The sequence below is a fragment of the Pempheris klunzingeri genome, chromosome 24, assembly GCF_042242105.1.
Source record: "Pempheris klunzingeri isolate RE-2024b chromosome 24, fPemKlu1.hap1, whole genome shotgun sequence".
Taxonomy (NCBI): domain Eukaryota; kingdom Metazoa; phylum Chordata; class Actinopteri; order Acropomatiformes; family Pempheridae; genus Pempheris; species Pempheris klunzingeri.
In genome coordinates this window covers 8,832,999-8,847,427 of record NC_092035.1, presented here as the reverse complement: position 1 = coordinate 8,847,427, position 14,429 = coordinate 8,832,999, and the positions used below count along the sequence as shown (strand labels likewise).

At 41.0% G+C, this 14,429-nt stretch overlaps 1 protein-coding gene across 2 annotated transcripts; it reads left to right on the top strand.

Annotated features, from left to right (window-relative positions):
- The first annotated feature begins 557 nt into the window (after window positions 1-557).
- On the top strand, window positions 558-11,422 carry pspc1 (paraspeckle component 1). 2 transcript variants are annotated; one of them, XM_070855588.1, is made up of 10 exons: window positions 558-1,026; window positions 1,556-1,705; window positions 1,806-1,957; window positions 2,070-2,165; window positions 2,253-2,449; window positions 3,590-3,674; window positions 3,845-3,950; window positions 7,689-7,746; window positions 10,053-10,189; window positions 10,652-11,422. In XM_070855588.1, exons 1-10 carry the CDS (start codon window positions 643-645, stop codon window positions 10,829-10,831), a joined length of 1,545 nt encoding a protein of 514 aa, XP_070711689.1. In that variant the 5' UTR covers window positions 558-642; the 3' UTR covers window positions 10,832-11,422. The 2 variants fall into 2 exon arrangements, 1 of the variants encoding a protein (XP_070711689.1); XR_011586018.1 differs by lacking the exon at window positions 7,689-7,746 and having other exon boundaries at window positions 10,652-10,790.
- Window positions 11,423-14,429: the final 3,007 nt, after the last annotated feature.

Sequence of the window (14,429 nt, the reverse complement as noted above, 5' to 3'; positions counted from 1 at the left end):
GCTTTAAAGTAAACTGATGATTAAAGGAGGGGCAGGGATGTTATTCATATTATGCATGCAATCTGTTTACCTAATATTGGCACCCTGTTTCTCCATAGTGTTCTTTTACTTGTGCATCTGTTGCACAGTCTGTCTGCTCTGGAAGAGAGATCCCTCCTCTGTTAAAGGGTTTTTTGGGAGTCTTTATCGCAGCACCATTTTCAGATTGTCAAATCTTTTGAGCCAAATTTGTGATTGTGGGCTGTATGAACAAAAACTGACTTGGCCGAAGAGGCACCCTTGCAGGCTGCAGGCTTTGGGGCTTGATTTGAGGGTATTATTAATCAGCAAGTGTTTAATCATTGTCAGTCATTTTATAGCACTAATACCAACCACTTGCTTTTATTCTATATATATCTTTATTCTTGTTTTTTTGCAGTTTCAAGCATCTCTAATGTGTGGTTGAACAAAATAAGCAGGGGGGGTTGGTGTCCACATTTCCTTTTTCCGCCCCTGGCTGTATCCAGCTGACATGCTGCGCACGCACCCGTCGCCATCTTTGATGGGCAGCAGGTGTGGTGTGCAACATCAACACTGGGCCACAGGCTTCCTACACAAAGTTTGTTTGATTTAAATAGCGAATTTAAGCTGTTTTATCCGGGCATGGCTAACCGAAACGTGCAGCAGACTAGCATGCCGAGCGGTAACTCTCCACAGCCGGCCAGACGCGGGGCCGACTCCCCGGCCACGGAGCAGACAGCGGGGAACAAAGACAGCCCAGCGCCGCCACAGCAGCAGCACTCTCCCGCGGACGAAAAGGCGGAAGGTGACGGGGAAAGAAGCGAAGAGGCCCCGGCAGAAATGACCCTGAATATTACAAGTTTTCGGAAGCCCGGGGAGAGGACGTTCACCCAGCGGTCGCGGCTGTTCGTGGGTAACCTCCCGGTGGATATCCCGGAGGAGGAGTTCAGAAGCATGTTCGCTAAATACGGCAACATTAACGAGGTCTTCATCAACAGGGAGCGGGGCTTCGGCTTCATCCGCCTGGTGTGTAGCCACTAAACTCTTCCCACTGTGCTGTCGGGACAATGTGTGTGTTTTAGTATTTTAACTACATGTGTGAACACCGACCGAAATGTGGCGGTGAAGAGGAGCTAGCTCCTGTGTTAGCATTAGCACAACACCCCCTGCACCTTTACTGAACATGGACACATGTATGTAACAGTGTGTGTCCTCATGACACATGTTAAAGAGCAGGTTAACGGGGTTAGGACCCATTTTATGGCAACAACTGTACCACAGCCTTAATGTGCAGATTTCAAACTGTGTATGAAAATGACAGCAGGTGTTTCTATTCTACTACTCTAGTAAATAATAATAGTTTGACTGTAGGTGACGTTTGACTAGTTAGAGGAAAGGTTTCATACACAGGTGCATAGTCTGTACTGTAAGTTAGCATTAAGGGAAGATAATAATTGTAGTGCAATATGAATGAATGCTATAATGTGGATCACTGGAGAATCATCATCATCATCATCCTCATCCTCCTTTTCCTTTTCAATGTCTTGTCTTCCAGGAAACCAGGACGCTGGCAGAGATTGCCAAAGCCGAACTGGATGGGACCGTTTTGAATAATCGGCCAATCAGGATCCGCTTTGCCACACATGGCTCTGCGCTCACTGTGAGGAACCTGTTGCCTGCAGTGACAAATGAGCTGCTTGAGCAGGTATACTGCTGCACTTTATCTCCTATTACTCCTTTGCTCTGTTAAAGTGCCCGTTTATGTGCAGCGATATTCAGTCTGAAAACCAGCCCTCTATCTTCAGGCGTTTTCTCAGTTCGGGCCGGTGGAGCGGGCTGTTGTCGTGACAGATGACCGTGGGCGGCCCACTGGGAGAGGCATCGTGGAGTTTGCAAACAAAATAGCTGCACGTAAAGCCCTGGAGCGCTGCACAGAAGGAGCGCTGCTCTTGACTAAGTAAGGAGTACGGGGATGCAGTAATTTGGAGGGGTGATGGCACAGTTGTGTTATTCATATTATCTTGTGATATCACTGGGTTTTAATCTGGTGTTTTCCCCCTTTTCTTCAGCACCCCATGTCCAGCTATTGTGGAGCCCTCGGAGCACTTAGATGGTGAAGATGGGATGTCTGAGAAATTGATCCAGAAGACTCCAAAGTACCATAAGTAAGAGTTGTTTTACAGCATCTTAACTCTACCAGTGGATCTTAGTAAAGCCCTTGAGTTTATTTTGTGTTTATGGTTCCCCCTCAGAGAAAGAGAGCAACAGCCACGTTTTGCTCAGCCGGGGACGTTTGAGTTCGAGTACTCGTCCCGCTGGAAAGCTCTTCATGAGATGGAGAAACAGCAGAGAGAGCAGGTGGAAAGGAACATTAGAGAGGCCAAAGAGAAGCTGGAGGCTGAGCTGGAGTCGGCTAAACATGAACATCAGCTCATGTTAATGAGACATGGTAGGAGATGTAGCATTTTGCGTCCTCCTTTAGGCCGGTGTTTTAATACCAGCTTCTTTGTGTGTTTATTAGTGGGCCGCCTGCAAGCAAGGCCCACTATTGTGTCACACTCACTCACTCACTCAATCACACACTCACACACTCACACACTCACACTCACTCTCTCACACACACACACACACACACACACACACACACACACACACACACACACACACACACACACACACACACACACACACACACACACTCACTCTCTCTCACACACACACACTCACACACTCACTCACTCACTCACTCACTCACTCACTCACTCACTCACTCACACACTCACTCACTCACTCACTCACACACACACACTCACTCACACACACACACACACACACACACACTCACACTCACTCTCTCACACACACTCACACACACACTCTCTCTCACTCACTCACTCACTCACTCACTCACACACACTCACACTCACATACACTCTCTCTCTCTCTCTCTCTCTCTCTCTCTCTCTCTCACACACACTCACTCACTCACTCACACGTCTTGAGCGATCTGTGGTGGTGCTCAAAGTGAGGTCTGTTTAGCAATACGGACGTCGCACGCACCACGGTGGCCCACGCCTAAAATTTCTGCGGGAAATTTTCTAGTTGCTTTAATTGTTGCTTGTGTTAAAAAGAAGATTGTATTTGGGCTGCTTTACTAACAGTAGTATACTTAGTATCTGGCATTTGGCCGTCGTAATGTTGCTGAAACTCTTCAAGGATGTTTTGTACTCTATCACTCAGGGTTGTGCCTTCATTATGTACCTAAAGCAAACATCTATGCCTTCCTCTATAGTAAAGAGCGGTTGTTGCACTGTATCCCTTTGCTACAGCACAAACATGTCCAACATAACATGATAAGGATGTTGTTGGATGTTGTCTTCACTGTCAAACACTCCTGACACTAGACACATTTAGGAAAACACTTTTGTGAGCCAAAAATGTTAAATCAAACTTGGAGTGTAAAAGAATGACCTGAGTCATGGGAAATACAGCTAGGGAAGTCCTGCTTGTTGCCCTTTTAGTTTCATTATTCTTTATGCATAGATCCCTGTGACAGGCCTCCTTATGTTGTCTTCCTCCCACCTTCCAGATCTAATGAGACGTCAGGAGGAGCTGAGGAGACTGGAGGAGCTCCGCAACCAGGAGCTACAGAGACGAAAGCAGATAGAGATGAGGTGCGTTTCCTCGCTTGACCATTAGGACTAACCGAGAGAACTAGCGGGAGTCCAGTCGGCACTGTTTTAGACTGATGTTGGCATTCTGGTCTCCTTTAAAAAGAAACAGGCCTTGTGTTAGTTGACTTAATTTGACTCCTTTCCCTTCTCTCCTCGCTCTCTGGCTGTAGGCACGAAGAGGAGAGGAGGAGGAGAGAGGAGGAGATGATGAGACAGAGAGAACAGGAGGACCTGAGGCGCAACCCAGACGGCTTGAAACCAAACTACGTGGACAATGTGAGTACAGCTGGGATACATGCAGTCAGGCGCAGCAAACACATTACACTCACTCAGTCATATTTGGACGTTTGATACAGATTATAATATTGTCCAAAAATATACAATCTCGAATATGCCATTAAAAGAGTTAAACAAAAGTAGTTGCACAGTTGAAACTGCTCATAGTGATCACGGTTACAGTGATCAAATGCTTATATGGATCAAATAGCTTTGGACAGAGTTAGTTGGCTCATAGTAGTCAAATAGTGTGATTATAATGTTTGTGTTGGGTCTTTTTATAAATGAGAGCATATGGAAAAACATTTTGAAAGTACAATCATTCTATTTTTTTTACTTTATTGCTTTATTGATCCTTTGCCTCCCACTGGAATATTTTATTATTCAACAAATGCATACGCTTTCTGTCTACGTTGAGCATTTGCTCAGCTGCACGTTCAGTTAAATGAATACAGAGAGAAATCAAAAGAAAGAAGAAATGCATCATGTAGTATTTTAAGCATACTTGCCTAAATATACCAAGACTGTCATATGTCACCTTAAAGTGAAATGGATCTAGACAGCTTGTTTAGCCTGCACAGTTCATCAGTATCTTCTGTAGGTCATCATCCTCAGTGATTGATTTTTTTATTACAGTAGCTATTTTCCCAGGGGACATAGTCACGACAGTTTGCGTAGTGAATCGATTTCATTGAGGCAAATATGGTGGGGTCAGGGGGTGTCATCAACGTGTGGACCACAAGAATGATCCTCTGAAACTGTTCAAGTAATACTAAGAAGATTTAACTTTGTCTACAGCCCAGTTTTTGGTCAGCAGCATGTCCGTTCTTCAGTCCTGATTCTTTGGCACTGCCTGTATTTAAACATCACCGACTGAACTGTGTTGCTGTGCTCGAATTTCTTATTGCCTTTAGCAGCTTTCGGTAGTGTCTAAAGGGACAATTTTCCATCTCTTTTGAATATTTTCATGACTTTCCATGAATGTAATACTGTGGTTGATTGTATTAAACAACACATGGGACAAACACGCACACTGACCACAGGTATGACACTGTTTCACGTCGGGTGCTACAGTCCTGTATGCAGTTTCTTCTCTATTAATTGGTTGGAGGTTTCTTTGAACATCCCTAGTTCTCCTTGAGCTGTTAACAAAAATCAGTCAATACTGAGATACTCTTGGAATAAGAAAACAAAATCGATGGAGGTCAACATGTGTGGGTGAGAGTTAGTTTTGCTGTCATACTAAAAATATATCCAAAGTAGTACTACTGTTTTTCACAGTGTTTTTGAGTGGGGGCTTCATGTGCATCTAGAAAACTCTGATAGCCCGTTTTTATGATTTAAACTAATTTCTGACCTCTGAAATAAGCCATAAATGAAAGGATTCACAACAATACTGCGTGAGTGGAAACTATTTGGATTATTTATTGATTTGGCTGCCCAAATACATTTCATGGCACAGTGCCTTATCAGCAATAGCAGGCTTGTTTAAAAAAAAAAAAAAAAAAAAAAAAGGCTGTTTGCAAGTGGACTCCCATTGATTAAAAAGCCAACAAGAGCTATTGTGTAATCTTTATATCAAGTAAAATCCAAAATTCTCCAAAGACAAAGTCTGAGTGAATTCCAGGCATAATTAATTATCAGTATGAGTGTGTGTTGGTGTGATTATGTCGTTGATTTCTATGTTATAACTCTTCTCTTCAAATCCTTTGCTCCGTTTAGAGGTCCTGTTGGAGTCTGCATCTTTATACACACGTAACGCACGCACACTCGCACCTTGGACAGTCCGTCAAATTTGTACTGACTCCATTACGGTCGTCACCTGTCCTCTATTGGAAAAAGTGTCTGTACTTAGCTGACAAGTATCAAATAACACCAACAGTTAGTATTATCAGTGAACACATGTTGTTTTGAGTAGGGAACATGAGAGGTTTCCTGGGGGGGTTGTGTCCTTTTTTGTCATAAGAATAGTGTGGATTGATATATTTTTAGTAAGCAGTAATACTTTACTTCACGACCGTTAATTATTTGAACTCCTCATTAGCTTTCTTTGTTCTCTTGAAACATGTAAAATAATAATTGAAAGGTCTATTTTACAAATATTTGTAGACCACGTTGTTGCTCCTTTCTGGTGTTATTCCAGTGTGTACTGTTGTTTGCTGGGTGGATTATTGTTACCCAGTGATATCTCCCCACTATAAATGGTATCTGCTGCCATCTAGTGCTTAAATCAGCTGTAGCTCAGGCATCACTGTCACTTCCAGCACAGTCACATTGCTGTTTTTCTCATTAGAATTGCGACACATTATCCATTTAACAGGTAAGTAAAGACTACAAAGGTTGAGCATCACAGTTTGCAGTAATTTTACATAATTTTCCCTCCCAATTTTCCAAAAGTTTAGTATGTGTGCAGCAACTTCTGCTATTGCTGTAGCTGTATATTTTTGGTACACCAGATTAAATGTGCAATATGTTACTGATGTGAACTCTATCTATATTTTGTACCCTTACAATGAAGAGCATAAATAGATGGTAGTCTTCTGGTCGATCTACAGCGGTCGATTGCATTTATTGACCCCTTTTAGTGTTTACTGTTCATAAAGTCATATTATTAGGTCACCGATGTCCGGCTGGTTTCAGTGAGTTGGATTAAGCCTTGTCTAGATGTTTCATTAAAAACTTTAATCCTAAAGCAGACTCAATCCAGGTCAGTGAAATCTATTATTGTTGAGTTTTATTCACTTTGTGCGTTTGCAAGATTATGTGTGAAAGAGAGGATTGTGTGTTAGTTTGTGTGTGTGTGTGTGTGTGTGTGAATGAAATGTGTCCCTAGCTGTGCTATTGTGAGAGGATGCACGAATAGAGATAATGGAGCATCTCTATTTCTGTTTGCTTGGGTCCTGACACACCGAGCCGACCGTTCTCAGACATTTAGCAGCTGCGTTACGTCCAGCACAGCTGAACTTGCAGGCATCAGCAGACATCTGGCTGATTGATAAGAAGTCACCAGTTTAGTGTGGGTCATAGTTTTTGTTTTGGCCTCCAGCTTTTCTTTCTTCTCAAGCAGAAACCTAAGACAGACAAGTACACAAGTGCAGAACAGTGCTAGTGTGTGTATCAGCAGTAAAACAAGACAGTTAAAATAGATAAATGAAGGTATGATGGGGAAGACTATACTTGCATACCGGCGGTCAGATTTGTCCAAGTAGAATTTAGATTTGTGAGGGCTTTGTTGTCGACTTGGTTTGTCAGGGCCCTGTGTGCATGGGTGAGTGCTGTAAAGATTTTTGACTTAACTTTTAGTGGGGTGGGGTCTAGAAGCTGACAAATGTTTAACATTCAAAAGTACGTGTGTGAATCAAATAGTCTGGAGTCCATTTTATACTACTGATGTTATACAGAGGTGCTCGCACATTTCAAGCTGATTAGATTTGATAGAGGCTCAATTAGCAAGTTAGATTTGCACTGAAGAAGCTTGTCTGTGACCAGTTAATCTACAGACCAGCAGGAGGAAAAGTTTCTGCCTCGCCAGAGTTTAAATTAGCATTGAAGCTAAACCTAAAATCCACCTTTTCCACCACTAACAAAAAATAAGAATATTCCTGAAGGACATGGGCTCTTGACACAGCGTTCATCAGTTTTATGTAGGAAATGAATACTTTTGTGTGGCAGGCTGTCCACTGAAGATCTGTCCTTTAGCTGAGTTTTGTTCTGAAGGCTCTTCTTCACTTCTTACAGAGAGAACAGGAAATGAGAGTGGGTGAGCTGGGCCCTCGTGGAGCCATTAATATGGGAGGTACGGGCATGATTGTGTAAAGACTGGTTGATACAAAAACCAGATCAAGTGGCAACAATAAGTGAATTATCGCTTATTGACCTGAATGTCATTTCTCATCATTATTTTCATCCCAAGTGGCTCCTTTTGAACACGACGTGTTCACTGTGCGGAGTGTGTAAAGTAATACTGCACCCTTTTTGGTGCAAAATGGACTCACTTGGGATGCAATGCAAAGGTGAAAAACATAATGACTGACACCACCTGACAACATAATATCTGTACTAACAAAACATATCGTGTACTGAAGAGGGTTTTTTTTATGCTGAGGTTTCATAGTTTGAGAAGTATTTTGTCCCTAAGCTCTCATCCTCGGTTTTCTGCAGATTTTAAGTGATGTTTGATAATACGGTTCGTGTTGCTTTCCAGAAGCCAATGATAAAGTTATTGGAATGATATTTATAATTGAAGCATGATATTAATTAGCCATAGTGACCTTTAAAGTTTATCCTAAAGGATGAAGCACTCATTAAGTACTTTTGACAGTTTTTAAGTAAATCTTGGCACAAAAATAATCACAGACAAGAAGTGAAAGCAAATGTCTGTTGACTTTGAGAAATGACAACTCCACAGAATCAATGTTGATCTGCTGAGTGCAGGATGAGGGGCTGGGGACCGAGGTTGAAGTCTGTAATGTCTGGGCAGATTTTTAGAGGTCCACTCATTGTCCAAAAATCATAACCCAGGATTGCACATCATCTCATTAAGTAAAACTGCCATTTGTCTCTGAAATGGATAATTACAGTGTTTCATTTTAAGGTTATTTGATATACATGTGTGGGTCATGGTGTCATAGCTTTCATCTCGGCTGTTCTGTCTGCAGTCGTATTTAGTTGTGTATGGTCTGTGTATTAAATGCTAAATATTTATTAGATCTTATTTATTATTTTTTAGCAATATTTCAACTATTATCTATATTTTTTAATGCACAAACTGAAAATGTACATAAAAGCAGGTTTATTTTAAGAGAATTTTCTTAATTCTTGCATGACAACGCTTCTTTTGTTACTATCTATGCAGGAAACTAAGTGACGAAGGCAAAAATAAAGCATTGTGATCCAAATTGATGTATCCAAACACTGTGAATCTAGTGTATACATACATTGCCAAAAGTGCTAGTTATTGGCTTCATCTGGAAATATCCCTCCAAAGGAAATCAGACACGTGAGGTCAGCGAGTAAGGTGGCATTGGCATCGTATCGGCAGAACAGGGGGGACGCCCCTTATTCCGACACGGGAGCGTTCACACTTTATTCCGTGTCCAAGCGCTGAGCTTTGAAGCCTAAATTAGCTCATTCTGCTGCGTGTTTGTAGCAGTTTTCTACCAGATCCAGTCAAGCAGAGCACAGTTCCTATAAGATGAGCTGAATTGATTATATCCGTGTTAAACTGATGGCAGAACGTTAGTTAGGTCAAAATAAAAATCCAGTATTGACATGTCTTTAGTTCTTTTCACAAAGCGAAGTCTCAAACTGAGGCTGACGTGAATAATGTTTCCCACTTGACTGCTGGTAGTTGTGGTTCAAAGGGTATGATGTAAACACAACATAAGCTCTCCGTTCAGGTGCAGCTTAACATGTTAACTTAATATTTGTAGTTTACCTTTCATAGTATACTATACAGTTTACATCTGTCATCATGCTGCATCATGTTCAGATGTTATGTTGTACTTTTGACAACATACTTTTTAAACACTCAAATGTATTCATCTGTGTGATTGTGGAGGATGCTGTTGGGGTTTGTATTTAATGTTGGTGCAGATGTGACTGCTTATTGAAATGGGCTAAAGTTGTTTTCTAACAGCTGCGTCTGCTCCATAAGGTGATGTGCAATCCGAGGTTTAGTTAGCGAAAGATGTGGTGGACGTCCAAGTGAGAACCTGTCATTCTGTTAATTATATATTCTATCTGTAAAATGTGTTTTTTATGTGTCTACTTTAACTCAATATATCATCTGTTGACTACTTTCAAGTAACGTTGGTTTTTGGTTGTGTTGGTGGCAATAATCAAATTAATTCTATATGTTTTGTAAAGGTGAAATTGCTATTTATTTCAAAAGCACCATAACAGTAGTCAATTTAGCTAAGTTGTTAAAAAAAAAGAGTTCTCATTTAATGGTGGATGTCCTATTAGCTGCCGACCAAAAGCCAACGCTTGTAGTCAAAGAGACTAGTTCTAGCATTCAGCTACCACAGTTGCTGCAGGGCGCTGGGTACATCATGCCGACCCACCAAATGTCAAACCAACGCTCCGTTGTTTTGCGTGTAGATGGCTTTAACCAGGCCTCTCCGGGGCCCAGTGGTAACCAGGGTCAAATGATGGGCATGAGTGGAAGGGGAGCAGCCATTGGCCCAGAGGGAACTGCAAATATGGGGACACCATTGATGTCAGAGAATGGAGCCATGGTAATGTATCAGGAAAAAGAAATAAAGCTCATCCCTCAATTAGTCCATGTTAGACATTCAAGCAGTTTTCTCTGTAGGACATTGGCTAACAGTAGTTTGTCTCAAACTAAAAGTTAATCCTTTGGCTTCTAAGGAATTCTAAATGAAATATGAGGAGTGGTTGGATTTGAACTATCCCTAGAAGCTTTATTTAGAAACAGAAATAGAAAAAAAAGCATTCTTTAACTATATCAAATATTGAAAGACTTGAAATTTTATCTTTAAACTGTAGACTTAACTAATAGTCTTATTCCTCTCTCTCCCTTTGTCTGCTTGGCTCACCGCTCTCCCTTTTACTCTCGGACGGCGACACTTGGATCAAACTAAACCCCGACTGATGAACTTTGCTCCTATGCCTGAAATACAATTGTTTTTTTCACACCATTTGTTTTGTTTGAACGCTGCCCCGGTGATACCCTGCAGCGAAACGATCGATACCCGCAGGGTGGATCGATGGGGGGCCGAGCAGAAGTTGAGTCCCCAAAGCAGCAGCAGCAACAGCAGCCAATGGGCCCTCAAGTTGGACCAGCCCCAGGATTTGGCAGGGGGAATCCAGTAGGGGGAGTCTTTGATGGGCCAAATAACAAGCGCCGCAGATACTAACTCCTCTCTGATCATGAACTTTGTTACTGCCCCATCCCAACCTTCCTTTTTTTGTTTGTGTCTGTCTTTTTTCCCTGTAATGCAAGCCTTCACTTGGGGACATTTATTTTGTGACTGATAAAACTACAGAACAATGCACTGTGTGTGTACTTAACTGCAATGTTTATACATAATATTTTTCAAACCATGCGTTTTCTGAACGAGAGGATTTGTGTTTTTTGGTAAAACAAGTTTCATAGCATGTCAAGGATGACCTTTGTGGTTGGACTACTTTGCAGCTGCTATGACAGCTATTGTCTTGGATACACTGTGTGAAGCTGTGCTGGGACTATGACCTCTCTCTCTCTGTCTTTTTAACTGAAAAGTATTGCACCAAAAAAATAAATCAGTGTAAGTTCTACATTCAGCGGCATAGATGTTTTTGCCCTCCCTTTAGACACACTGTTACTCCGGGCTAATTAGATGTCCAGTCACAGCTACTGAATGTCTGTGCAGCTTCAGTGCATCCTGTATTTGATGGTTAAGAAAAATAAAACATTTGTAGGAAGTTGTGTCTTTGTGATTTGAAAGAATTGTGTATTTTCTCCATAAACTTGATGGTAAATAAACCAAATCTTGCTTAACAACCTCCTGACTCCCACACACTGAACCCAAAACTGAGGTGGATCTTTTATAGTTGCACGTCTGTTCTAATTCAGAAAAGTAAAAGTGGTTTGTGGTTGTGGAAATACACAAAACCTTGATTTGAACTGGTGTCAAAGTTGGGAATAGGCTTAGAATTGTAATATCCTCCTTAAAAATGCTCTATTCTCAACATAAGCTGGTGTTTTCATATGTATAATCACTTGTAATATTTGCAGTGAAGTGATTCTGTCACGTGCGTTGTGTCCCACTCTGGGATGCAGAATGTAGCTAAGCTATATTGACTGAGCTCAGTGTCATGAGGGGGGCCACCTACTGTCAAAACGCCCAACGTTCCTCATTGTTTTGTTTTTAACTTGAGGATCTGTATGCTTCCAATTTCTGTCTGCACAAATTGAAACACTGGAACACTTTGACCTCTTGAGTCTTAAGTAGAGTGTTGAACTGTAAATTGATGTGAGAGAGTGAAAAGCGTCAGTGTGTGACAGTTGGCCCTTTTTTGTCTTTACTCTCGTGCTCTGTGAGAATCTGCCTGGGTGGATGGTTGTAGTGACGACGTGGTGTGGAAACTGAGGCGTTCTCTCAATAAGCACGAGGAATGAGTTTGATATGAAGCAGTGACACTAAGAAGAGCGGACAGACCGATGGACTGAGTTCAAGCACTAAATAATCACTAAGCACTAAACATCCGATCATGGTTGATATAGACAAAGGGATTTTATACAGTGATGGTTATGGGCATAAAGAAGTTATCTAAACATTTGCAGTTATAGTAACAATAAAAATGTGGTAATAAAGGCTTAGAGTCTGGACATTTGTGGTTTAGGTACCCTGACGGTGTGAACCCTGACTGTCTACCTCTCAATCCCATCTGAAGTGGAAATCTTCCAACGTGACTGTTCTGTCTAAACATCAGCATAACTGCAGCTTAACACCGAGCTAAATCCGATTTACTATCAATTAACTTTAATTCCTCCATCAAATGGGAAAACAGGAAATTTTCTCTTTATTTTTAAACCCATAAGCCTCTGATTTTTCTATGTAGTATTTGCTTTGGGAAGCCAGAAAGTGACTTTTATTTCAGTATCTCTTCACAATAGCTAACCATAACTTTGCCACATTAAATTCTTATTGTGGAAAAAGAATCAAATCATCTTGGGAGTCTGAGCTCTAACACATACGAACAACACAGAATAATTCCCCAAATCGAACCTTAAATCAGGTGTTTTAATGTTAGTGTTTCTAAAAGTCTAATTTTTTATGAAATCTGCAGAATGCTGCTACGGTTAATGTTTGGGATCGTGGTCATGGTTATTAAATTCTTCTCCTGTGAGAAACACTAAGGCACTAAGTGTCAGTATTGGACAGAAACTGTGAATTCATCCAAGATGGACATAATTCCTTGGACGCTGGGCCTTTCCTCAGAAGAAGAAGGATGCACAGGGTGTGGCTGAGTTTTGAAGGTGGAGAGTTAGTTCAGCTCAATCAAGTGTGTTTGTAAAATGAGTCATTATCCGGATTGATCAATCATTGAACATGTCAGTGTTATAGCTTACAGGTCAAATACCATTTGTACAGTGTCGTCTTTCGACATAATGCATAATCTAACGTGTGCATGTTGTGGTCCTGGCTCTTTGTGTGTTTGGCCACACAAGCTCTTTATTTCACTGGATCAGACCAGGAATGTAAAGAGTAGTTTTATAACGGGTAAATCCATTTTCATTTGTCTCTCACTGCAAAACACACACACACAAAATACTAATAGAGTAATAGATTTTACGGAAAATGTCTTTGGGTTGTTTTTCACAAATATTTCTGAAGCCACATGAATGATCCCAGATAATGAAATGAAATGATAATGCAGTTGTGAGCTCAGTCTTCCAGGATATTTGGTTTAAATCATCCTCTCTCTCATCTCTTCTAGGTCCTGTTTGTGCGCTGCCTCCAGGGAAGGAATAGGTAAATCCCACCACTCACACACAGTCTGTACATGGAGCGTTATTTTTCTATCTTAGATGTTACAAATGTAAATATCTGTAATAGCACATCACTTTTTGATGCATTTGACCCTCAGCATCAGATCTGATGAATAAAGACCAAATACAGAGAGAAAGTTTAATGTCCTCAGAAATGGAACAATAAATCTAAGTGAATAAAAACAAAGATGAGCAATAATTAATCCAAAATAGTAAATAATGTTGTTGTCCAAAGCAGGCAGTGGGAATAGAGCAGAAAACAGGGGACACAGTGTCAGTTTTCTCCAGTAAGGTTTTGGCTTTTAGACCGATAATCAAACCAACACATCAAAGTGCATTAAGGAGTCTTACTTTACATACTGCTGGATGTCTTGTTTATTTTCCCCTGGAATCTAATCTATTTTTTTTTATCAATTATATTTTGTATCATTGATCTCATTCTGCAAAGTAACCAGCACCTAAAGCTGTCACATAAACGTGTAAACGAGTAAAAGTCCAATATTTGGAGTAGAAGTACCTCAAATTTGTACTTGGGTGCAGTACTTGAGAAAATACCTGTGGTTAACGTTAAACAAATAAATAAATATCAAGTCGCAAGTCACTGTCGATGTTTTCATCAATGCAAAACTATGGGATGCAAATTAAGACTATCCATCTCCACGCAAGGTGCAGCGTGGCTTTAATCAAAGATGTTACCAAATCCCGTGGAAAAGCTGGTGTAGAGCTGTGGTGTAGGTTGACCACACGTTTCTTCTTTTGAAATGGCTCAGTGTTCAGTATGTATGCAAACTGGTCCTCTCTGCGTGCACATCTGTTCAGTCCCTGAAGTCCGGAAAAGACGTTTACGTATATTGTTTCTACCTTTTAATCTCGATAAGGTTTTTAATTTAGCATCCAACAATTTCAGCACAAGACGGAACATTAATCCTCTAAGTAACAATTTCATCCACTTTGTTTTCACTCTTGTCCTTCTATAGTCG